The sequence below is a fragment of the Typopeltis vanoorti genome, chromosome 13, assembly GCF_054136105.1.
Source record: "Typopeltis vanoorti isolate ZY-2024b chromosome 13, IOZ_Tvanoo_1.0, whole genome shotgun sequence".
NCBI lineage: Eukaryota > Metazoa > Arthropoda > Arachnida > Uropygi > Thelyphonidae > Typopeltis > Typopeltis vanoorti.
Window position 1 is genome coordinate 26,168,016 of NC_143561.1, and position 27,704 is coordinate 26,195,719.

The 27,704-nt window shown below is 35.7% G+C and overlaps 1 protein-coding gene across 3 annotated transcripts in view; it reads left to right on the forward strand.

The window, feature by feature from the left end:
• LOC150099999 (heterogeneous nuclear ribonucleoprotein 27C-like) overlaps positions 1 to 27,704 on the forward strand; it is a 208,040-nt gene that overhangs the window by 174,111 nt on the left and 6,225 nt on the right. For all 3 annotated transcript variants that reach the window (XM_090402360.1, XM_090402362.1, XM_090402361.1), the window contains one exon: positions 17,926 to 18,174. In XM_090402360.1, the coding sequence (XP_090258486.1) occupies positions 17,926 to 18,174 (249 nt within the window). The remainder of the gene's footprint in view (positions 1 to 17,925; positions 18,175 to 27,704) is intronic.

Here is a 27,704-nt window from a genome sequence, read left to right on the forward strand (position 1 = left end):
CAAAAGCTGACTTATTTGCCATGACTTTTGATATGCTTTCTTCTTTTCCTTCATTGTCTTTTTAACTTCCTGTGTCCACCATGAAGTTTTGATTTTTCTATCCTTGCAGACTATCTCACCACGTGCCTCTCTGGCTGAATCAATCAGTGTTTTCTTCACGGCTTGCCATTGAATCTCCAAGGTTTGGTTCCTGTTCTTAAACTCTTTCATTTTTTCTGCAATAATCTTTGTGTATTTTAGTCCAGTTCACATTTGAGAGCTGCTCAACTTTTATTCGCTTTAAAACTTTCTTACATGTTCTTCTTTTCAATATGAAATTCAATTTTATCCTGCTCGAGACTAGATAGTGATCGCTTCCAATTTCATATTCTCTGTACACTGGTGTCCTGCACCAGGGAGAAAACATCCATATCAACAATAACATAGTCAATGAGACTCTTATTCCTTGCTTCTATTCTCCATGTGAATTTGTGCACATTGTTTTTTTGGAACATGGTGTTAGTAATAACCAGTACATGTCCTGAGCAGAAATCCAACAGCCATTTGCCATTATTATTAGCTTTGCTGTTTTCTCCAAATTTTCCCAAAATATTTTTGTATGTCTGACAACCATTTCCTACTCTGCTATTTAGATTTCCAACAAGTACCAACTTTTTCTTTTTCATTGTGTCATGTTGTTCCATCATTTTTTATATTGGTTTACGCCAATAAGAATACAATTTGATCCGCTACATCCCAAATTGCCAGCCCATCCTTGCTCGTTCAGTATCCAGGTTGATACCCAACAGAGTGCCTCACGAGAAGGTGAGGATTGGACATTTGGTCAGAAGCCCTGGTGGGTTCTCCCGGATTCCTTTAAAGGCCATGTGGAGGTCTCCTCTCAGTTATACAGCTTTGACCCTTAAGTACCCCCGGATATAAAATGTATGAATTCATATTATACAATTAATTTAATAAAGTGAAATTACAAACTTGCATTACATTTAATGATTTTTCTGTTGTTGAGTTCTGGTAGAAAGTTGCTTTATAGAAGAGCTATATTTTGTACATTTTAATGCTACACAGGCAGCGCTCAAATCTTTGCTCAGTCTATTTCTCCCTTTCGTTTTGATATTATTTAAGGCAGAAAATAGTTTCACAAGAGTATGTAGCAAAAAAAAAAAAAAAAAAAAAAATTGTTAGAACAGCTTTAGAAACGATTCTAAGAGCATGAAAGTTTTTGGGAAGGCTGTTCTACACGCTTAGAATTTCACAGTCTGAATTTTTACACACAGTACCATGCAGCCATTCCTGCTCAAGTTCTTCTAATTCATTTCCAAGAGCAGTAAACTTTCTTTTCCAGATAGGATTACACTGGAAGTCGGCTAGTTGCGTTTCTAGATCTTTTAAATCCAACCACTCAAAGCCATCTAATTTAAGATTCATGAATTCTGTTTCATCAGGATACTTTATGAATTGGATTATTTGTTCCAACATTCGAAATTCCTCAAATTTAGAAGAAAACTGCTCAGTTATTGACTTTAGAACTTCGATAGATTGGTTGATATGCTGTTCACGATTTTTGGGGTTGGTTTCGTTAAAAAATTTTTTACTCTTGGGAAATACTTAAAATTGTTACTTTTTAAATCACGTTGAAATATTTTGAGTTTATTATCAAAGCTCTTGATCATGCCAAATATAACATCCACAGATTTTCTGGAATCTTGCAATTGTATATTAAGTTCATTCAGGTGCAATGTAAAATCTTTAAAAAACATCAGCTTACTGAGCCAAGCAGAATCGTTCAACTGAGAAAATTTGTGCTCCATGCCCTTCATATTTAAATATAATTTAATTTCATTTAAACATTCAACAAACTGTTCAAGTACTTGGCCACAACTCAACCATCAAATATTATTGTACATTAATAGACCATTGTACACTGATTCAACTTCGCTTAAAAGTGAATTAAATTCTCGTTTAAATTAAGGGAATAAAAATCCCTTATTATTTTACAGCCAGCATGCGAAACTCTGAGATCGAAAGCTACCATCTAAGAGCTTCATGCCGAAGAACTATCGGTGAATCCAAGCGTAAGTGAACACCTGATAGTACAACACCAAGGTAACTCGAAGCAAAGGTGGAGCAAGATCCCTCACTATCTTTGATATTTTCTCATAATGTAAAACACAGCTCCTAGGAGGAAGGGATTTTTATTCCCTTAATTTAATTAACTTCACCAGAAAAAATAGCCGTTTGGCTTTTTATCTTAGCTATAATATATGGGCACACCTTTCTGGCATTCGTATAGTGAAGGCATGCAAGTTCTTTTCACTTAAACTTTATATCATTAAGGTCTACCTACTCACTGTAGAGACCTCAAAAAAGGTTGAAACCGGTCTGGGTAGTGACAGCAAGGAATGAGAAAAGGCTCACTGATTATTCCTCATGCAGGACACCAGAGTGTACAGAGGATTTGAAATTGGAAGTGATCACTATTTAGTCTTGAGCAGGATAAAATTGAATTTCATATTGAAAAGAAGAACATGTAAGAAAGTTTCAAAGCGAATAAAAGTTCAGATGTGAACTATAGACTAAAATACACAAAGATTATTGAAGAAAAAATGAAAGAATTTGAGAACAGCAACCAAATTTTGGAGATTCAGTGGCAAGCCTTGAAGAAATCCCTGATTGATTCAGCTAGAGAGACATGTTGTGAGGTTGTCTGCAAGGATAGAAAAATCAGAACTCCATGGTGGACACAGGAAGTTAAAGTGGCAGTGCAGGAAAAGAAGAAAGCGTATCAAAAGTTCCTGGCAAATCATCTTTTGCTCATAGAGAATACCGAGACTAATGTAAGAAAGTGAAACATGAAACTAGCTAAACAAAAGTCATGGAGGAACTTTGGCAAGAACATAGAAAATAAATATCAAGAAGGTGGCAAGATATTCTTGAGGTTGTTTGAAGAAACTTAGAAATGGTGGAAAGAGTGCTGTAAAAGGAGTTAGAGATGATAAAGGTGACATGAAAACCGGAGAAAAAGATATCCTTGAAGTATGGAGTAATTCGAAAAATTGCTAAATGAAACAAGCAGTGATAGCACAGTGGTAAAAAAACACTCAACAGGCATATAGACAGAAAAACATATCCATACTTGAAGTAGAAAAAGCCATCAAAGGCTTGAAATGTGGAAAGGCAGCAGGAGTAGATGATATTCCACCAGAAATGCTGAAGTATGGTGGTATAAAAGTTATGCAGTGGCTGCACTGCATAGTTCAGAAAGCTTGGACAGAGGGACGAATTCCCTATGATTGGAGTAGAGCTCTCATAGGATCCATATATAAAAAGGAAAATAAAAACCGAATGTGAGAATTACAGAGGTATTTCCCTACTGAGTGTTCCTGGCAAGATCTATGCAAGTATACTTGAGAAACGGTTAAGAAGAATTGTGGAAGAAAAGGTTGAAGAACAAGCTGGTTTCAGGCCAAATAGAGGCTGCCAGAATCAGATCTTCACTTTAAGACAAACTGCTGAGAAAGCATGGGAATATAACATAGATCTGTATTTAAGTTTTGTTGATCTAGAAAAGGCATATGACAAGGTACCAAGAGAGAGAATTTATTCAATATGCTAGTTATATGGGGGTCATTATATCAAGCAGTACTTAGTCTTTATTTGAGTTGTAAGTCAGCATTTAGAATTAATGGAAGTGCAGGAAGATGGTTTAATGTTAAATCTGGTGAGAGACAAGGATGTACATTATCTCCTCTGTTATTCATTATCTATATCGATCACATTATGAAGGAAAGTAGTATTAAACATGATATCAGAATTGGAGATGTTAATGTCAGCTCTTTGCTTTTTGCGGAAGTTGTTATACTTCTAAATAAATCCGCTACAAGTCTGCAATATTCCCTGACTACATTGAATAACTGTTGAAATAGATATGGTATGAAGGTCAGCATTAAAAAGACAAAGACAATGAAAATAGGTAGAATTGTTATAAATGTCAACTGTGTTGTGAACTGGGAACCTGTGGAACAAGTAAAACATTTCAGCTGCTTAGGTACGATTTTTAATCAAGATGGTAAATTAACCCTTTCTGATCTGAATTTTTTTTTCCAAGTGAAAAAAAAATTTCTTTCTGTTTATTTTGTCTTTAGGTCTAAAAAAGCAAGAGTATCAAGTATTTTGATGAAAAATACATTTCAGGATAGGAATTCTGACCGACTGATTCTATATGGATTCATTATATTGTGGTAGCAAATATTCAACTTATGAGATTATACTCTATAATCCAATATATGTGTATTATTCTATTAAGTCATAAAAACCGATATTGGTAAGATTTATACGTATAATAATACATATACCTGTTATTATGTTAAAGAAATGGAACTACAGCGTATGATACCAATTGGAATCATTTGCCATGTAATATGGACTACGAAAGCCAATACAGTTAGTGAGTCCAATTGGAATCACTAGGGCAGAAAGGGTTAAATATGGAAATAGACAACAGAATCGACAAAGCCTTATGGTAGAAAGTCAATTCATATGGAATAAGAGAGAAATTAATCGGAACACTAAATTAGCTGTATAGAAGACGATGTTCAAACCAGTTTTAACTTATGGATCTGAGAACTGGGTCAGAAGTAAAACACTTGGCCAAAAACTAGAGACTGCAGATTTGAGAGTCCTGAGAGATTAGAGGCATGAACAGATGGCATCAATGGCAATATCATATTAAAAACGAGAATGTTAGGAAAGAACTTGACATTGTCAGCATCCAGGAATGCGTTAGCAGAGCTAATCTCAGGTGATATGGTCATTTAAACAGAATGAGCGAGGAAAGAATGGCAAAACAAGTGTTCTCTGCTAGGTTGGCAGGAAAACGACCCAGAGGAAGACCAAGATATAGGTGGATTGATACAGTACAAAGTGCCTTACATGATAGAAATATAAGATCTAATAATGTTTGAGTTTTGTACGTCAGACTGATTTGGAGGAAAATTGTAGATAGGAAGGTGTAATGATGTAAATTTTTCATGTAGTACTATCATATCCTGCATCCCCCCTTGAGGGTACATGTCAGGAATTTGATGATGAACAAAATTTACTGAAGTTATTGCACTATAAAAATGTTTTCATTATTTACTCAGATAAATTCAACATTTAACTGCGAATTATATTTTCTGTTAAAGTCATCATCAAATTCCTGCCATGTACCCTCAAGGGGTGTACAGGATATGACAGGTACTACATGAAAAAATTACATCATTACTAACTTCCTATCTACAATTTTCCTCCAAATCAGTCTGTTACTTGTCAAGACTCCAACATTATCAGATCTTATATTTCTATCGTCTAAGGCACTTTGTACCGTATTAATCCACCTATATCTTGGTCTTCCTCTGGGTCGTTTTCCTGCCAACTGGCAGAGAACACTTGTTTTGCTAATCTTTCCTCTCCCATTCTATTTAAGTGACCAATACCACCTTAAATTAACTTTGCTAATGCATTCCTGGATGCTGACAATGTCAAGTTCTTTCCTAATATCCTCATTTTTAATATGATATTGCCATTGATGCCATCTGTTCACGCCTCTAATCTTTCTCAGGACTCTCATATCTGCGGTCTCTAGTCTTTAGTCAAGTGTTTTACTTCTGACCCAGCTCTCAGATCCATAAGTTAAAACTGGTTTGAACGCTGTCTTGTATACAGCTAATTTAGTGTTCCGACTAATTTCTCTCTTATTCCATATGAATTTATTCAATTGACTTCCCACCATACCAGCTTTGCTGATTCTGTTGTCTATTTCTATATTTAATTTACCATCTTCAGTAAAAATTGTGCCTAAGTAGCTGAAATGTTTTACTTGTTCCGCAGGTTCTCCATTCACAACACAGTTGACGTTTTCAATGATTCTGCCTATTTTCATTGTCTTTGTCTTTTTATTGCTGACCTTCATACCATATCTATTACAACAGCTATTCAATTTAGTCAGAGAATCTTGCAGACTTGTAGCGGATTTATTTAGAAGTATAGCATCATCCGCATAAAGCAAAGAGCTGACATTAACATCTTCCATTTTGATATCAGGTTTAATACCACTTTCCTTCATAATGTGATCCATTTAGATAATGAATAACAGAGGGGATAATGTACATCCTTGTCTCACACCAGATTTAACATTAAACCATCTTCCTGTACTTCAGTTCTAAATGCCGACTTACAACTCAAATAAAAACCAAGTATTGCTTGATATAATGCCCCACTGACACAATATAACTGTAACGTATTGAATAGCTTCTCTCTTGGCACCTTGTCATATGCCTTTTCCAAATCGACAAAACTTAAATACAGATCTTTGTTATATTCCCATGCTTTCTCGACTATTTGTCATAAAGTGAAGATCTGATCCTGACAGCCTGTATTTGGCCTGAATCCAGCTTGTTCTTCACCAAGCTTTTCTTCCACAATTCTTCTCAACCGTTTCTCAAGTATACTTGCATAGATCTTGCCAGGAACACTCAGTAGGGAAATAACTCTGTAATTCTCACATTCAGTTTTATTTCCCTTTTTATATATGGGTACTGTGAGAGCTCTACTCCAATCATCGGGAATTCGTCCCTCTGTCCAGGCTTTCTGAACTATGCAGTGCAGCCACTGTAAGACTCTTATACCACCATACTTCAACATTTCTGGTCGAATATCTTCTACTCCTGCTGCCTTTCCACATTTCAAGCCTTTGATGGCTTGTTCTACTTCAACTATGGATATGTATTCCTGACTGCATGCTTGGTCAGTGTTTTTTATCACTGTGCTGTCATCACTGTTTGTTTCATTTAGCAGTTTTTCAAAGTAATTACTCCATACTTCAAGGATATCTTTTTCTTCTGTTTTCATGTCACCTTTATCGTCTCTAACTCCTTTTACAGCACTCCTTCCTCCATTCCTAAGCTTCTTCCACAACCTCCAGAATATTTTGCCACCTTCTTGATATTTATTTTCTATATTCTTGCTGAAGTCCTCCCATGACTTTTGTTTAGCTAGTTTTACACACTGTTTAGCTTTCTTACATTTGTCTCTGTATTCTGTGAGAGTAAAAGCTAACTTATTTGCCAGGAACTTTTTATATGCTTTCTTCTTTTCCTTCACTGCCTCTTTCACTTCCTGTGTCCACCAGGGAGTTCTGATTTTTTTATCCTTGCACACAACCTCACCACATGCCTCTCTGGAAGAATCAATCAATGTTTTCTTCAGAGTTTGCCACTGAATCTCCAAGGTTTGATTCTTGTTCTCAAACTCTTTCATTTTCTTTTCAATAATCTTTCTGTATTTTAGTCTACAGTTCACATCTGAGAGATACTCAACTTTTATTCGCTTTAAAACTTTTTTACATATTATTCTTTTCAATATGAAATTCAATTTTATCCTGCTCAAGACTAAATAGTGATCACTTCCAATTTCAAATCCTATATACACTTTGGTGTCCTGCACCAGGGAGAAAACATCACTATCAACAATAACATAGTCAATGAGACTTTTCTTATTCCTAGTCTCTTCTCTACATGTGAATTTGTGCACATTTTTATGTTGGAACATGGTGTTAGTAATAACCAGTCCATGTCCTGAGCAGAAATCCAACAGATATTTGCCATTATTATTACCTTTGCTCTTTTCTCCAAATTTTTCCAAAATATTTTTGTATATCTCACAATCATTTCCTACTCTGCTATTTAGATCCCCAACAAGGACCAACTTTTCCTTTTTCATTGTGTCAGTTGCTTATTCTAGAGCGTCAAAAAATTCCTCCACTTCTACCTTAGTAGAGCCTTCTGTGGGACCATAGGCACAAATAAGTCTCATTGTCCAGTTCCCCATTCTCATATTTGCCCACATTACTCTACTTGAGACTGGCTGCCATTCAAGAAGATTAGCCTCGTATTTTGTGTTGAATACTATGGCTACTCCTTCTTTTCCTTGATTGTCATTGCCTCAATATAAAATTTTGTATTTATTGCTCAGAAAGATCTCACCAGTTTTGGTCTTTTTTGTTTCAGTCACCCCTATTATGTCGATCTGGTACTTATCTAATTCCTCAGCTAGCTCCATTTCTTTGCCATTTCAGGCTTCTTACGTTGATAGTACCGATCTTTAACTCTGGTGATGTTCAGTTGGGGTTTGTTTTCAGATTTGTTCCAGTAGCTGACTTTTCGCTGTTCACCCTGGTTCCCTGGCGAAAACAACGGGTGCCTTGTTTAACCGGGCGACGCCCCAGCCGGCATAAAATTTTGTCATGTTGTACCATCATTTTTTATTTTGGTTTAACCAATAAGAATACAATTTGGTCGGCTAAATCCCAATTTGCCAGCCCATCCTCAATAGTTCAGTATGAAAGTTGAAACCCAACAGGGTGCACCACGAGAAGGTAAGGATTGGACATTAGGTCAGAAGCCCTGGTCAGTTCTCTGCATTCCTTTAAAGGCTATGTGGAGGTCTCCTCTCAGTTATACAGCTTTGACCCTTAAGCACCCCTTCTGTTAAAGTGGTTTTAAATATGTTTAGAACTTGTATTACTCAGTCGAGAGACTTGGAATGCATGCATGAACGAATTTCGCACAGAAGTCAAATGATAACTTTAAGTTTATAATATTTAAAGCACGTATTTATAAGATTGTATCGTATAATGTTGATAATAATTTTTATAAGTTTTTATAAAATCATATGACTATGCAGAAATTATGATCAAGAAAGAAAACGTAAACTTAAAACCCTCGTTGTTTATAGGCTATTATTAAAACACTTAAGGAATAGAACAACGTAGTTAAGGATATAAATTAAATTAAACTTTAATAAATATTTTCCGATATTTCCTCAATGTCACATTGCCATCTACTAAAGGAACTTGCAAAAAAAGTCCTTTCCAAAGCAGTCCCACCAAAATCCAACATATCCAACAAGGAATATAAAGCTCTACAGGAAATGAAGAATAATAAAGAAATAGTTATCACCAAAGCGGATAAGGGAAATGCAACTGTAGTCCTTAACCAAAAGGACTACACAGGTAAGCTGAATGCTCTTCTCTTAGATCGGGCTACTTACCTCCCCATCAATTACAATCCCACCAACTCTCAAATTAGAAAACTTCACAGACTCCTTAAGAGAGTCACTTCTTGGCCTGTAGAAGTTACCAACAGATTAAAGCCATTTAACTCTATACCCCCCCCCCCCCCCCCGTATTTATGGACTCCCTAAAATACATAAAGAAAATGTGCCATTACGTCCCATAGTGGGTGTCATTGATTCCCCCACATACAAATTAGCTAAACATTTGGCCAAAGAACTCACACACTATACTGGCAACACACCATCACACATAAAAAAAACTCAGCCCATTTCAAAGCCAGCATAGAAAACCTTACACTCCAACATACTGACATAATGGTCAGCTTTGGCGTCTCCTCTTTATTCACAAATGTCCCACTCAAGGAAACTCTAGAGCTAATCCAAGCTAAATTTTCTCCCTATATCTCAGCCTTATTTCAGTTCACAATGAACTCAGGCTATTTCGTTTGGCAAGGAAAATTCTACAAACAAATAGAGGGGACAGCCATGGGTTCACCACTCTCCCCACCCTTGGCCATTTTCTTTATGGAGACCTTTGAAGAAAAAGCCTTAGCCTCTGCCCCACAAAAACCAACCATATGGCTTCGCTACGTTGATGATGTGTTCGCTATTTGGCCACATGGCTCTGAAACACCTCTCTCCTTCTTAACACACTTAAACAACCAACACCCCAGAATCAAATTCACCCTGGAAAAAGAGGAAAAAAAACAGCCTCCCTTTCCTAGACACACTAGTCACCCGCCAGCCTAATGGAACCTTGGTTTTCTCAGTTTACAGAAAATCCACCCATACCGGCAGATACATTCACCAACAATTCCCCCCTACACACACACACAACAATATGGAGTAGTGAAAACACTATACAACAGGGCTAAACTAATCTGTTCAAACGACTTGGCCCTAAACACTGAACTAAATCACATCCTCAACACTTTCTCAGCCAATGGCTACCCCCCAAAAAAAGTCCAAAAAATATTAGAACCTACAAACCACAGATCTCCTTCCCCCCCCCCCTCTCCACAACAAGGATTACTCTAAATCCATCACCATTCCCTACATCCGAGGCACCTCGGAAAAGATTACCAAAATCTTAAAAAAGCATGACCTGACCTCCTGTTACAAACCTTACAGAAAATTGGCATCCCTTATCTGCTCCACTAAAGACCAACCACTTCCCCTAGACCTACCTGGTGTATACCATGTCCCTTGCAGTTATAATCTGTCTTACTTTGGCCAAACAGGCAGGACAGCGAATATCAGAATTTCTGAACACAAGGCCTACCTCCGGTTTCACAAGTACAGCCATTCTGGTCTTGTGGACCATGCTCTGGATACATGCCACAGAATACGGTGGAAGAAAGCTACAGTAATACACCGTAGCAAATACAAATACGAAAGACTATTTATGGAATCAGCCTCAGCCCTAAGAAATTCTCCAAACCTCAACAAATTTGGTTGTATGCAACTGCCCCAAATTTGGGAGGCTTACATCAGCAGACCTTCAACCCAACGGCCAAGAACACCTACTTAGCCCGCTAGAGGGCACCATCAGGACTTTTAGGAGAACAATAGCTTCATCTCTTCATTCCCAGTTACTGTGTTTGTAGTGCCTACGTGCACGTGCTTTTTTTGTAAGTTCCTTTAGAAGATGGCAATGTGACATTGTCGAAATATCGGAAAATATTTATTAAAGTTTAATTTAATTTATATCCTTAACTACGTTGTTCTATTCCTTAAGTGTTTTAATAATGCATAACCAACGTATAAGCCTGTCTACGAGAATGTTTATAGGCTAGTTATAAAATAGAAATAAGCTAACTACAAAATAAAATAGAAATAGCCTAACTATAAAATTTAATTCTTTCAATGAACCGAAACCTACCGTCGCCTTAACTGAGAGCGATCTTACATGATTTATCGCAGTTTTTTTTTATCGGAATACCAGTATCTTTCAGCATCCAAGGTGTGTCTGTGCTGATGTGCTTGTCATAGTTTCGCCATCACTGCACATAATGGCACTGGAGCATTGCTGGAATTAATGTATTAATCTTAAGGGAAATTATGTTAAAAAAATAAGAATAAATTTGAAATTATAAATTCGTTTTTTAATTGTTAGGCTGAGAACTTTTCAGACCACCCTCGTATGTATCAGAGTTGTGTTGAAATAAAATGCTTGTTCGAAGACTGGAGACCAGATATAAGAGTTCTGTGGAGTGAACAAATAGCATCGATGGCAACATCATATTAAAAATGAGGATATTATTAAAGAACTTGACATTGTTAACATTCGGGAATGGGTTAGCAAAAGAAGTGTTCTTTGCCAGAATGCCAGGAAAAAAGACCTAGTGAAAAACCAAATGTAGGTGGATTGATACAGTAAAGAGTGCCTTAGCATACAGAAATATAAGATCTGATAATATTGGAATGCTGAGAGATAATATGTTTAATTTTGAGAAAAATTGTCCATAGGAGATTAGCACAACATGAAAAAATTACATTATTACTATCGTAATATCCTGTACCTCCCCTGAGGGTATGTATCAGGAATTTGATTATGATGATGATGTCTGCTAGTTGAGTTATTTGGCAAAAATTGCATAAATTAGTCAATCAGTTGAGTTAGTTAAACCTCTCCCCCCACACACACACAGAACTGTTATTTTTATTTTTGAACATTTTACAGTGGAGTTGCATGGATGCTATTGTTCACAGCTATGTTTTCTTAATGGTTTAGGATATGATTATACCCAGGATTTGAAATTGGAATTGATCACTATTTAGTATCGAGTAGATTAAAATTGAATTTCATATTGAAAAGATGAGTTGTAAGAAAACTTTAAAACATATATTAGTATAAATTCTTGTGGTTATTAAACTCACAAATGTTTTTCTTCTGTGAGTTAAGTTACCTATAGCCATCACAAAAAATATAAACATTGTTTCAGTACTATAGAGTATATAAATTAAATTTATATACTTAATTAAATTAAAAATTATGGTACTCACTGAAATAATGAATAATTTAATAACTAGAATCATTTTTGAAGTGTATATGATATATTTGGAAGGAAAGAAAAGATAAGAGGAAGAGCATTTACTTCTAATGATAGTAGATGATGTGAGTCCAGTTAGAGTAAACTCATGAAAGCAATAAGAGTAATGTCTCATGTAGCACTCAGTGTGAGACTAACAGGATAAGTGTTGGGTATAGCTACAGGCCTGATGGTTCATTTGCTTTAAATGATGAATTCCATTGCCAAATGACCCTCGTTGGTAAAACAAGTAATCATTAGAAGTGACTTGCATTGTACAAATATTGATTAGATAACAGAGAAAACTGTGTGTAAGAATGAATGAGAATTTAATGAAATGTTAAAAGACAACTTTCTCAAGCATCATGTGGAAAAATGAACTTATGCTCTACTGACCTGGGAAGTAGCGAAGTCAGGAGAATACTATATTCATCCCATAGTATCAGTTACTAAATGTGGAGCTTTGAAAAAATGTTTAAATGAAGCAGCATCTGAACGTATCTGTACAGTTACAGGAATAAACAAGACGTGAGTGAAATTAGTTTGCAACCTTATTGAGCAAGGGGTCCATAATACGATGTGGAAGGAATATTGTGAGAGTGGTTAATACAAAAAGCTAGGTTAAAGTGCGAAAAAAAAATTGGCTGTGCAGGCTAAAGGCAACCCAAAAGAATGTTATTATTATGCTGCAAGTGAAAGAAAGAATATCTTTACTGAATTCAGGTGGTGCATTATAAGCAGATGCAATTGTTGAAATTACGAGTGCTCACTTTGCAAATATTTTTGAACCTGGTGTGTGTGTGTAATGTGATGCACAGTTCTACCACTATGTTGGATGAAGAAACAGGTGCATAAGAATGATATACAAGAGCTGTTGCATAACATGGTTAAGAATTCAGCAGTAGGTTGTGAATTATTTTAGAGAAGTTGATAAGAACTTAGAAATGGGTTGACAGATGAACTATACTTTGCAAGGAGTTGCATGGGTTTACTAAAGAGTACATTTTTGTAGTACTGTTATGTCTGAGTTAGTAAAAACATTTCATAAGTTAACATATTGAAGACTCGTGCATATATTGGAGAATATGGGATTGGAATATAAGCAGTTAACTTTTCACCCCCAACATCAAAGTTGGGGTGGGAGATTTGAAATCTTCCAGATTTAAGGTGACCATGGCATAATCCAGGGATCAGTCCTTGACCATTGTTGATAATGAATCAAGCTATGACCTGACGATATGTTCAGTTGTTTGCTAATAATGCAAATATATGCAGGGCAATCGGGGATGCCACTGATATGCAGCACTTAGAGAATGATAAATAATGTACTTTGGTGTGTTGAGATATCAATAGTATTTATATTGGTGGAATTATGCTTTGGGAAACTGAGGCCAGACATATAAGAGTTATGGTTTATGAGAAGTTGCATACCAGAAATTGCAAACACAACAGAGGATGATTGCAATGCTGGAATGAGCATTAACCTTAAGGTAGTCATTTTCCCTCTTTTCCATATTCTTGATATGACTCCACCTTTACTACTATACATAGATTTTATCTTCTGAATTCAAAGGGGTTAAAGAAGCTGTGGAAAGAACTTGACATATAAGAACGTACAACATGATAATAAATAACACAAAATGAATTTAACGTAAGTATATACACCCAATTCTCCATTTACACAGTAGATTGGTTCCAGAAAAAAAAAAACGTAAAAATGAAGACTGTATAAAACAGAATACAATGCATATGAAAAAATAGAAGAATGGTTCCAGATGTGAAAATCTGATACGAACAACAAGTTATTTTCATACAAAACATATGAAAATCATTGAATAAAATTATTTCATTTTAATGGAATATTTTTTTATTTTAAATACTTATTTAAAGTATATACATGTATCTTTCTTAAAGAAAATAGTGTGTCATTAATAAATCAGAAATTTGAAAAAGGCCTAAACACTCACACATATGGCTATTAGTTAAATTTTATTTGCTATCACTTTCTGACAATAGCATTTGCATTCTTTTGTCTGAGATTGGAATTAAATTATTTCCATTACTTGTGAAACATTTTGGCTGTCCTTTTCATACTGCAATAGTGAAACATTCTCTTCAGTAAAAGGAAATAAATGAGCATTAATTTCCAATAATTCTGAAGGTTTTTTATTTATTTTTTTTTTAACCACAAACTCTAATTAATCATTGAGATCCTGTTTTGACTAGATCTTTGTATAATTCTTCATATTGCACCATACATGACTTCAATTCACTTTTAAACTGTTCAACTCATTCAGTATTTGGATCATGTGTAAGAAAATGACTTTGCAATTTCCTAGCAATTTGAAGCCCTTCTTTAATTAATCCTGCAGTGAGTGGAAACTCTTCATCATCATCACTTTTTTTCTTTTTCATCAAGATTCTCAAGGACAGCTTCTATTATTTCCTCTTCACTAACAGCCTTGTCAACCATCAATTCTTCAATATTGCAGATTAAAAATCATCAAATCCGTCTCTGCCAACTGCATGTGCTAATCTGATGATATTTGGATATTCAGTTGTATGCAAAGGTGCAGGGTTTTTCTTTTTCACACATTCTGGCCAAGTAGCTTTCCAGCATGCATTTAAAGTTGATAGTTTCAATTCTGATAATGCCAGCTTAGCAAGTTTTATGCAATACAAAATAGAAAATTTCTTCTACACATTAATAACTGTCAGTAAATTATCCTTACCTAATTTATCCAAAATTTATTCGAATGTTCTTATGTAGTAAGTTTCGAAGGTAGTGATCACCCCCTCGTCTAGTGGTTGTATTATGAATGTTATATTAGGTGGCAGTAAACAAAATTCCACATTCAGGTGTTCTAAAACAGGATGGCTAGTCTCATTGTCTATAATCAAAGTCCAGATATTTTTTTCCCATCAAATAACATTTAACTTCTGGATCAAAACATTGATGGAACCATTCCATTAAAAATTTCTTTTGTAACCCAACCGTTTTTGTTTGCCTTCCAGTGCACTGGTAATAATGTGTTAAAATTCACACCTTTCTCATTGCCCACGGTCTTGGGGATCGATTGAGTAACAGTTTTAATATATGATCTCCTGAAGCATTCCTGCAAAATAATAGTCACATGATCCATTTTGCTATATAAGTTCTACATGGCTTTTTTTTTTTTTTTTTTTTTTTCTTCTTCTCCAAAAACGGCTGGTCTCATCTTTCAAACTTGATCAGGAGTGTAGCTACCATTTTCAATAATTTTGGACAGTTTTAAAAGAAATTCCCTAGCTTTCGGCTCATCTGTAGATGTGGTTTCTCCTTTTATTTTTACATCATGAAGCACATATCTTTTGAGAAATTTTGTAAGCTAACCTGTGCTTAAAGAAAAATCACAATTGTTGTTTGACGTTGTTGGCTCCTTTTCCTGAATCTGTTTGTACAACCATAATGCTTTCTGGCCTTTTCATTTTTCTTAATCATTCTCAAGGTAGCTTCATTCAATCAGTAAATTTTCTTGACTACTCCTGTCTAACTGAATTATCTGACATCGTGATGAATGGGGTAATGTTACGAAAATATCTGAAAATAATAATTACTTTTACTAATTTGATATTACGCATACAAAACTTTCAAGAACAAAACACTTTGAATTGTAAACAAGAAATGATTGTTTAGCAAACAGCTTAACTCCTTCCAGGCAGCTTTATATAGGCAGGCCTCCCGTAACCGACCAACTTATTTCAAGGAATCAGCATATCACCCTACCTTCTCCTAACTTCAGGGAATCGTAACTACAAAAATTGATGTTGTTGTTGTCACCACAGTTGTCTACATTCTGTAGCGTAGATAATCCCTGATATTTAAAACATTGAGGGGGGGGTCTCCAAAATTCAAGTTTAAGGGCATATGTGCCATTCTAGGAAAGGATAATTATAATGGAAATACCCTTTTAAGAGAACTGAATTCAAACAGAAATTTTAAAAATAAGTGGAATTTGAACCATGCTAAATCAAAATATACCATGTAAAAATGGAATTGCTTTTGTTTTCTAAACAGTGTTATTTTGAAATGTGCAAACTGCACGTTCATAATGTAGAGTGTTATGTATGGTCTAATTATATTAAGATTTTAATAAAAATAACGTTACAAGATTTAAAAAAAGTTTTTATTCACAAATTCTTTCATTAACTCTTTTCCCATCATTTCTATTTAGAATTGGACTTAAATTCATTTCAGTCGATGTAGCAAGATCTCACAACTCTCTTTGTATAAACGTCCCAAGAGATTATTACTTTTATGGAGAACCTTAACTTTCTTCCAATGAACTTGATGTCTTTGGTGATAGCATGCTCTACAAGTCCCAATTGTTCTGGATTGTGAAACTTAACGTGATCTAAATGTTCATCACGATTCACTGCAGATCTACCTGTTTGACCAAAATACATAATCCATACAGGCAAGGAATTTCATACACTCCAGTGTAGACCAAAGGCAGAAGTTTATCATTAGCTTAGCCTAGAAAAGTAGATATCTTGTTGATAGACCAACAGATAGATATACTTTCTGAGATGCTTTTAACATAGGGAATGGTGACTCGACAGACCACCTCTGTATCACTATTATGATAGGCAGATGAGAAGGAAACTATAATTGTCTTGTTGACATATGATTCAGTAAAGCCATTAGTAAGGATGATGGAATTGTGATTTCTTTCTTGGAAGAGCAGCATTACAATGGAGCAAAGAGTGTGCTGGATGTACTAAAGTCTTAATGATGACATATTTTTGACAATTGTGACGGTGTGAAATATAATTGTCAAAAATCTGGTACAATTAAGATTTTACTACATCAAGTATGCTCTTTGCTCCACTGAGTTTGTGACAAACATTTAGACTGTCAAGTTTCAAGAGCCAGAGCAATTGGGATTTGCAGAGCATACTATCACTACCAGACACTGAGTTCTTTGGAAGAAAATTTAGGTTCTCCTTAAAAGTAATAATCTCTTGGAATGTTTGTTCAAATAGAATTGTGAGACATGACTACATTAACAAAATCTAAATACAAATGGACTTAAATTATCCCTCTTATGGCAAAATAGTTTTTCACAAATTCCAAAATTAACTTAATTTTTCTTAATCTTGTTAACATTATTTTTACTATTTGTGTCTATAAATAGAATGCAGGAATATTCTAATTATTCCGTACAGTAGAATATTATACTATTTAATATTAGAGACAAAAATAATTTAATTACAGCAGTTGGCATTCTAAATTTTGCTAACCAATTTTTAAGCGTAGCATCTTACACATGCAGTGTTCTTTAGTTGAAGTTCATCTTTAGTAGAACGTCATGTACCTTAACCACGCTACACTAAGACGTCAATGTTATCATGGATGCGAAGTAGAAGTTGATGTCATCTTCTAAATTGCTGATAGATGTCATGTACCTTAACCACGCTACACTAAGACGTCAAGGTTATCATGGATGCGAAGTGCATATTAAAATTCTAATATCATTGATATTACATTGAAATATATGATGGATATGTAGCATATGAGGATGCGTATTTGATCCATAATGGCCAGTTAGGTGGTTAAGACTAAACTGTAAAATTAAGCCAAAATTATATTATGAGGTTGTTAGAGTGAATATTTAAAAGCAGTAAGTAGTAGTAAAAGTAATGATAAATATTATACTATAGTTACAATAACATTTGATAGAGAAATGTGCTATCATTTATATCACAATATTAATGCTTTCACTTTATATTTTAACTGAAGGTGTTACATCTCCTGGATATAACTATGGATATGGAACATCTGTTGGAACTGCACCTCCTCCAGCACCTACAGTAGTACCTCCGCCTCCAGCAGCAGTACAGCCACCATCAGTATCAGGTGGGGTACAGGGACCAGGAAATGATCAGTTTCCTCAGCAAGGTCCACTTGGACCTGGTTCGAATTCTCTCCCAGGAGGTCAGCAGCCAGTGCCTAATATTGTTCATGGATCTTCTGCACCTCCTACATCAGGTTAGTTATCTCATTCTTGTTGTGTGTTTATATATATATAAACTGTTTATATATCAGGTTGGCAAATAAGTTCGTTCGGTTTTTCATAGTGGAATGAAACACATTTTATTTAATATATATAATACACACTAGTCAGATATATACAGGAATACCTCGATTATCGTGGTTATTGTTGCCATGAAAAATACCGAGATAATCGGGATAAATAATGCGTGTAAAATGGGTGATCAATGCCAAGGATTTTTCAAATCTATTAATTAAATTTTATATATCAAGTAAAAAAGAAATGTGTTAAACGTGTTAAGTAAAAAATGAAGGTTCATTAAGAAAAACAAGATTATTCTTTAATCGTTATTTATATATAAGAGAAGTACATACAATTATTCTTTCTTGGATAAAAATTGGTGTAGAGTTATCTGGTGGATGGAATTTTTTCTTTTTTCTTCGTATAAAACTCGGTAGCAATGGATGGAATTTTCAATTTCCCGACGAACTTTCAGTGATTGCTCGAGATTAGGATCGCTGTTCAAGATTTTTTCTTTAAAATTTTCAGCAAACATTTCGTCCATTTCTTTGAGGGTAAATTCCTTCGGTGCCAAGTCAATTTGTTCGTCATTATTATCGATTTGAGCATCGTAAGCACATTCTCTCTCGAGGTTAATTAGATCTTCATCATCCAGCTCTTTATCATGTGACTGAAGCAGGTCCTGAACATCACTTTTTTCAATTTCTTTTAGTCCTGGATCGAAGCCAAGCTCAGTTATGTCATTGATAACACGGGTTACTTCATTTTCAATGCCTTCCAGAATTCTCTCAAAGTCATAGCTTCATCTCCTGTAGTCTTTCCTATTGCTTGTGAAAAAGTTCTTCGTAGGTAATATGCCTTAAATGATGCGATTACACCTTGATCCATTGGCTGGATGATGGAAGTGGTATTAGGTGGTAAATAAATAACTTTTACATTTTCGCACAAATCATTCAGTGCTGTTGCATGACTAGGTGCATTATCTAATATCAACAAGATTTTAAAATCAAGATTTAATGACTTGCAGTAAATTTCAGCTTCAGGACAAAAACAGTTTTTAACCAGTCCTCAAAAATAGTTTTCGTCATCCAAGCTTTTCTGTTGAATCTCCAATGAACAGGGAGAAAATTTTTATCTAAACTTCTAAGCGGGCGAGGATTTTGTGAACAATTAATAAAGAGAGGCTTCATCTTGTAATCTCCAGAAGCATTGCCACATAGTAAAAGTGTTACACACTCCTTCGAAACCTTGTAGCCAGGCTGTGATTTTTCATTTTTTGCAAAAAATGTTTTAGTGGGCATTTTTTCCCATAATAAGCCTGTTTTGTCAGCATTAAATATCTGATCTTCGGTATAATTTCCTTCTTCAGTGATCTGTTGCAATTCACCAGGAAAACTAGCTGCTGCTTTTTCATCGGCACTTGCAATTTCACCTTGTACATGAACACTATGAATGCTCGATTGCTTTTTGAACCGATCAAACCACCCTGAACTTGCAGAGAAAGTTTCTTCCACTACTGACGCCGAATCATTTTTGTTTTCTAATTGTTTTCTTTTTAAAGTTTCAAACAAATTCAATGCTTTTCTTTTTATAGTCATTTGACTAAGAGGAATTCTCTTTTGGTTACAATCTTATATCCACACTGACAATAGCATTTCCATTAAAAGAAACACGTATAAACCACAGTGAAAATGATTTAATTGTAAATATTTCATCCTAAGTATCTTAGGACATCATCAGTACAGTATTTAAACAAAAATACAGTTAGGGCGCATGATTACAATAGAATCTCATGAAAATGTGCATAGCGTGCTAAAGTAGTACAACAACAACAACAACAAAAAAAAAAAAAAAAAAAAAACGTTAATTCTTTAACACAGTTTTGTATGATAATTTCCCATACTTTAGGAATAGTAAGAACGTCGTTGCGGTTTAGGTTTGGTCTGTGTAGTAGGGCTTCAGAACTTTCTTTGTATAAACGTTCATGTTTAAATAAAGATCTATGTAAAAGTTTAGCCTTTTCCCAATGGATCCTATGGTTTGGATTTTCAATTCCGTGTTGAGAGAGGCCAGATTTTTGCGGTTTAAGAAGACGAATGTGGTCTTGATGTTCCGAGATGCGTTTCTGAACAGACCTACCTGTCTGTCCAAAGTAAGATAATTTGCATGAGCATGGAATCTCATAAACACCAGGTAACATCAAGGGTGAGAGTTTGTCCTTAGGAGAAGGTAACAAGTTGTAAATTTGGTTGATAGGCTTGTAAGTAGTGGCAAAATTGTATTTCTTCATAATTTTAGAAAGACGTTCTGAGATGCCTTTAACGTAAGGTATGGGAACCCTATGCACTTCTTCCTGTCTGGTTTGATGTATGCAGAAGTGACTGATGATTTTTTGAGTTGTTTTGGGATTAAATCCATTTAGGATGGCTGTATTTTTGATAACTTCTAATTCCTGGTTTAACGATTCTTCAGAGGAGCAGAATTTGTGTGCTCTGGAAACTAGTGATTTAATAATGCCAGATTTCTGAGATGGATGATGAGCAGAAGAATTGTGAATGTAGCGACCTGAGAATGTAGGCTTGCGAAAGACGGAAGTGGCGATGGAACCGTCTTTTCTTTTGATGTGTAAATCCAAAAAAGAGATACCCTGTGGAGATTCTTTTTCTAACGTAAAGTTGATGCGATGATGAAGAAGGTTAATTTTATCTAGAAACAGTTGTAATTCGGGTTTGGGATGATTCCATACTGCAAATACGTCAGCGACATATCTTAGCCAAATTTTTGGTTTGGGTTCAAAAGTGAATATTTTTTCCTCAAGGTGTTCTAGAAACAAGTTAGCTAGATTTGGTGATAAAGGAGATCCCATTGCTGTTCCTTCTTGCTTGTAAATTTGACCTTTCCAGGTGAAGTAACCTGATGCAATAACAAACTTGAACAATTCAACTATATCAGACAGAAATTTTTGAGTAAGTAATTCTATTGTTTCTTTATGGGGAATGTTAGTGAAGAGGGAGACAATGTCGAAGCTGATTAACAAGTCAGTTTTTGATAGTTGAATAATTTTTGTGTGAAACTCAGTAGAATTTTTGATTGAAGAGACTGAGTGGCCTATGTGAGGGCGGAGAAGGTTAGATAAGAATCTTGATAACTTGTACGTTGGACAGCCGATACAGTCTACGACAGGTCTAAGTGGAACATTAGTTTTGTGTAGCTTAGGTAAGCCATAAATTCTTGGAGGTCTTGCATGGTATGTCTTAAGTTTTTTGATAGTTTCTTCATCTAAGGAGGAAGTTTCATTAAGTAGCTTATTTAATTTTCTGAATTACTTACAATAGAATTACTTACTCAAAAATTTCCGTCTGATATAGTTGAATTGTTCAAGTTTGTTATTGCATCAGGTTACTTCACCTGGAAAGGTCAAATTTACAAGCAAGAGGAAGGAACAGCAGTGGGATCTCCTTTATCACCAAACCTAGCAAATTTGTTTCTAGAACACCTTGAGGAAAAAATATTCACTTTTGAACCCAAACCAAAAATTTGGCTAAGATATGTCGATGACGTATTTGCAGTATGGAATCATCCCGAACCCGAATTACAACTGTTTCTAGATAAAATTAACCTTCTTCATCATCGCATCAACTTTACGTTAGAAAAAGAATCTCCACAGGGTATCTCTTTTTTGGATTTACACATCAAAAGAAAAGAAGACGGTTCCATCGCCACTTCCGTCTTTCGCAAGCCTACATTCTCAGAAATCTGGCATTATTAAATCACTAGTTTCCAGAGCACACAAATTCTGCTCCTCTGAAGAATCGTTAAACCAGGAATTAGAAGTTATCAAAAATACAGCCATCCTAAATGGATTTAATCCCAAAACAACTCAAAAAATCATCAGTCACTTCTGCATACATCAAACCAGACAGGAAGAAGTGCATAGGATTCCCATACCTTACGTTAAAGGCATCTCAGAACGTCTTTCTAAAATTATGAAGAAATACAATTTTGCCACTACTTACAAGCCTATCAACCAAATTTACAACTTGTTACCTTCTCCTAAGGACAAACTCTCACCCTTGATGTTACCTGGTGTTTATGAGATTCCATGCTCATGCAAATTATCTTACTTTGGATAGACAGGTAGGTCTGTTCAGAAACGCATCTCAGAACATCAAGACCACATTCATCTTCTTAAACCACAGAAATCTGGCCTCTCTCAACACGGAATTGAAGATCCAAACCATAGGATCCATTGGGAAAAGGCTAAACTTTTACATAGATCTTTATTTAAACATGAACGTTTATACAAAGAAAATTCTGAAGCCCTACTACACAGACCAAACCTAAACCGCAACGACGTTCTTACTATTCCTAAAGTATGGGAAATTATCATACAAATCTGTGTTAAAGAATTAACGTTTTTTTGTTGTACTACTTTAGCATGTTATGCACGTTTTCATTAGATTCTATTGTAATCATGCGCCCTAGCTGTATGTTATTCCTAATTTTTGTTTAAATACTGTACTGATGATGTCCTAAGATACTTAGGATGAAATATTTACAATTAAATCATCTTCACTGTGGTTTATACGTGTGTTTCTTTTAATGATGATCGCCCCACAGATTTCGTTATTTAAAAAAAAAAAAAAAATAGCATTTCCATTTCAATCATAAGATGGCTTCTGTTTCTCGTAGTTTGGGACACAGACGAGGTCGATGCACTCTGTCCTAGTTGCTTATAGTTTGCAGCGTGGTCTAAAATATGGCGAACAGTTGATTCATTTAGATCGTACTCTCTTGCAATTTTGGCTTTGCTTATGCCTGCTTCATACTTATTTATCGCATGCAACTTATCTTCTAAGCTGATCACTCTACGTTTCTTCTTGATAGCTGTAGACTTGAAATCATCTTTATTTCTTTTAGCATTCATTGTAGGGGTAAATAACAAGAGAAATAAATATCCACATGTACTTCAGTCAAGGGCGGATAGTTACTGGTAAGTGGTGAGAAGGCGCCTTCGGATAAAAATGAAGCAATACCTGGAGAGTGGCGACTCGAACTGGTTGCATATGTAGTGGGCTACATCTCGCGGCCGCGATAATTCGAATTTGGAGCACAATAATTGGAATTTTGTATCAAATTATAAATCGAGAATCGCGATAATCGAGGTATTCCTGTATTTTACCCTCTTTATCAATGACCTCTTGCCATCTGTCCACTAACTTCATTATGTTGCGTTCATGAAACTCCTGAGGTTTACTGGCGAAAAACCGATCCAGGTGTCTTTTGACAGCCTCCTCATTAGTGAAGGGTTTCACGTTCAGAGAATTCTGCAACGAATGGAATAAATGGTAATCGAAAGGTGCCAGGTCAGGTGAATACGGAAGATGCGGCAAAACATCCCAGCCAAGACGTAACAATTTACTCCGGATTGTTAAGGATGTGTGGGGGCTGGCGTTGTCGTGGTGAAAGACAATTCCTTTCCGATTTGCCAATTCATGACATTTTGTGCTAATTGCACAGTCCAGTCGCGTTAACTGTGAGCAATAGACAGTTGAATCAATCGCTCGGCCTGACGGTAACACTTCGTAGTGGACAACACCTTTATAATCCCACCACACAGAGCATGATCTTCTTTGGGTGCAGTCCCGCTTTAGAGGTTGTTTGCGACAGTTTGCTCTTGTGTCCACATGATCTTTTATGTACCACGTTATCGTACATGACCCATTTTTCATCTCCCGTAATCACCCGCTTCAAAATGGGTCGTTTTCTTGGCGACATTGCAGTGAATTACAGATGGATATGCAAGCAGTCGTATTGGCCTCAGTCAATTCATGCGGCACCCAAACAATGAGTTTTGAAACATATCCCAGCTTGTGCAAATGGTTTTCAACGCTTGTATGGGATATGTTCAGTACTACAGCAATCTCCTGCACTGTTTGTGAGGGAATTTTGTTGACGATATCCTTCGCAACACTTGAATCAACCAGTGCGAGGCACATCACTGACGTCAAAATCTCCAGAACAGAATTTGGCATATGCGTTCTGTTAAGGCACCATCCCCATATATGCTGCATATTTTTTATGGGCCTCCGCAGCTCGTTTGCCTTTTTTGAAATAAAAAAGCAAAAAATGCCGGTAATGTACGTTATTTCCTTCCATTTCTAAAAATATGTTACACACATGCAACTGAAGTAGGCCGAACGAAAATTCACTGAAAGGTTATGTGCAGTAGCGTTGCCCGGTAGCACAACAATAGCGACAAGACAAACGGCGTAAACTTGTACTAATGCATAAACTGAACGAAATTATTTGCCAACCCAATATATATATGTGTGTGTGTGTGTATGTGTATACACATTTCGCACACACTTGTATTAGTAAAGCCGTTAGGCCCAATTTCTCTTCAGTCTGACAAGGATGTGTATTATCACCATTCCATTGAGTAATACACATCCTTGTCAGACTCCTCTTTTTCTATCCATCCATTGTGAGAGCATGTTATTTTTTTATCAGATTGTTGATTCCAATATATGTTTATTATTCTAAACATCTTATAGGCTAATCTTTACTAAGATCCTTTTAAGTTTATTGTGATAGAGGCCAGCAGGACAAAATATATTGTCCACTATAGGCCTGGGGGGGGGGGGGGGGGTACGGGAAGATGATGCATTCATTGGCAGATAGCATAGTGAGCACATCCTGAGCAATTATTATGCAGAACTTTTACTGTGGGAACTTAGACTGGAGAGCAGAAACTGGTGTGCAAGATAGTAGTACATATAGTTACCAAGAGACAGTTGCCTGAAACAGCATGTTGTGGAGGGGACCAGGACTTTGACAATGCTGGATCTGGATATATTATTAATAGCATCAAAGGATGTATCCATGACCAAGGTAGACACTCTGCTTCCAATTGTAGACAATGACTATGCAGTCTTGTTCTCAGAGGTTGCTCACAAACTGTGCTATATGCAGGGAGATCTCAGGAGTAGTGAATTTATTTGTAATATAAGGAACACACTGACAAACAGAAATCTATTTATCGGTGTGTTCTGTATACTAGTCCAGATGAGCATTCAAAACTTATTAAGGATAATAATAACCTCCTTATCTCTGTTTGTCAGCATGTTCTTCAACAACCAGGTAGTGTGATGAGCTATTTTGGCCACTTTAATATCCCCTAGATCTCTGTTCCCATCAAATATTGCAGCACTTATTGCACATAGGCAATGTTCCCGCTAATTTTCACCCAGCCTATGTACGCATGAAAAACATTTTGTGTACAAGTTCCCAGTTTCAAACTCAACGTGTCATAGCCTGTGCTCACAATAGCAAAAGCCACAAACTCATTTGATACTAGTGACAATATCTTTGTTGAAAATTTCTTGAATGCTGCATGCTAAAAGTTTCTATAAGAGCAACTTAAATGCTTACGCCTTCAGCTCCTTAAATACTGCAGATACATGCAGGTTATAAACAGAGTGTCAAGTTCTAGAGTAGGAAATACTATGCCTAAACCTTTTCAAGCATAAATTCAAGTCACTGTACTGTCTAGATAGTTGACACCCCCCCCCCCCCCCAAAAAAAAAGAAAGAGAAAAAACACTAGAAAATTTTTAAAAAATCTTTTCCTAATTAAAATTCTTTTTTTTTTTTTTTTATTTTATTTATGTTGTGTCGTGTCTTCTATTTCTATACTACTTATGAATTAGCGATTATTGCAGATGCTCAGCCATTGGTCATATGCGATGCGTAGTGTGTATTTTTCAAATCTTCTATTCAACTCCCCCCCAAGATTAAATCCTGAGGCAATGTTCCCTCTAATTTTCGCCCAGCCTATGTACGCATGAAAAACATTTTGTGTATAAGTTCTCAGTTTCAAACTCAACGTGTCATAGCCTGTGCTCACAATAGCAAAAGCCACAAACTCATTTGATACTAGTGACAATATCTTTGTTGAAAATTTCTTGAATGCTGCATGCTAAAAGTTTCTATAAGAGCAACTTAAATGCTTACTCCTTCAGCTCCTTAAATACTGCATATACATGCAGGTTATAATAAACAGTGTCAAGTTCTAGAGTAGGAAATACTATGCCTAAACCTTTTCAACTCCCCCCCAAGATTAAATCCTGAGTTTGATACAGCTCTTTGTATGTTGCTTTGTCTTGAAGAAGAATGTCAAAACCACTTATACATTTCGGCAACTAAAAATTCTAATATTCTTGGGAGAGATTCTGCACAAGTGTGAGATATTGCCAGTTGTAATGAATGGCATACACATCTAATTAAGATTAAGGAGAGAATATATGCCTTCCATTGTTCATAAATGCCGTTATTGACACCCAATCATAACACTGGTGTTGTCTGTACCAATTGTAATGAGATTTTTCATGTCCAGTTTCTTGGCCAAGAGCTTTTTATTTTCAATGCAGCCACAATATCACTAGCATCACACTTTTCTAGAACCGCCATGCTTAGAAATGTGTGCATAATTTTGTTGAATTTCTTGCTATAATAAATGATGGCAATTCCTAAAGTCTTGTTCACTGTGATATCATTCGATTCATCTATTAGCAAGCTGAAATTTCTATCTGCAATTAGATCTTCAAAATGCTCATTTAGAATATTCTTTACAATTGCAGAGCACTTGGTTTGTTGCATTTTTACCTTTGGTATAATTTGACTATCTGGGGTGATATTTTTGCAAAGATCTACTAGATGATCGCAACTGTTCAATGATGAATGATAACAAAGAAATAATGCTATTCTGGCCTCAAAGTTCGCTGTCTCATCAGACTTCTTCACAAGATTGTGCTTTACAAATTGACAATATTTAGCAGCTATATTATATCTGCAAAACTTTTTTTTATTTATGTTGTGTCATCCTTTTGTAGCATCATCAGGAACTTCACACAGCCATTTATTAAACTTTCCCATTTGCAACCACTCCCTCCTAAAATTTTGCTTGTAAGCTTTATTTGTCTCTTTGCTCATTTTTGAAGAAGGGTATGCAACTCTACTGCAATGAATTACAATCAGTCTCTGAAAACTTCCCCACTCACTATTGTAACTCTCAACCAGAACACTATGTAACAGACTAACTTGTAGCGGCACTCAACTTCAAGGCGGCAAAACAGCAGACTGTTGGGCCACTTGACTGATTGACATCATCGTGCATTTGAAACGTGTGTGATACTCGCACCAAACGTACGATACAATTCTTTATCAAATGTGAACATCTAGAAAACTTTTAAAGCAATTTCTTTAAGAGTAGATTATAAAAATAACTAAAAAGAGCTGAAACAAGTTCTGAAGGAGCTAAATTTGGAGCTGGGTGCTAGATTAAAAGTTCTGGAGCTAGAGAAGGAAAAAAGGTGCTTGATCTAGCTCCAAAGAAAGCTAAATTGGCAGCACTGGTGGGAACCACAAGTTTGTATATGACATGGAGTTAACTGATATGGCAAGCCTGGAAAACAATTATTTGGCTTTTTTTTTAATTGTTTTTG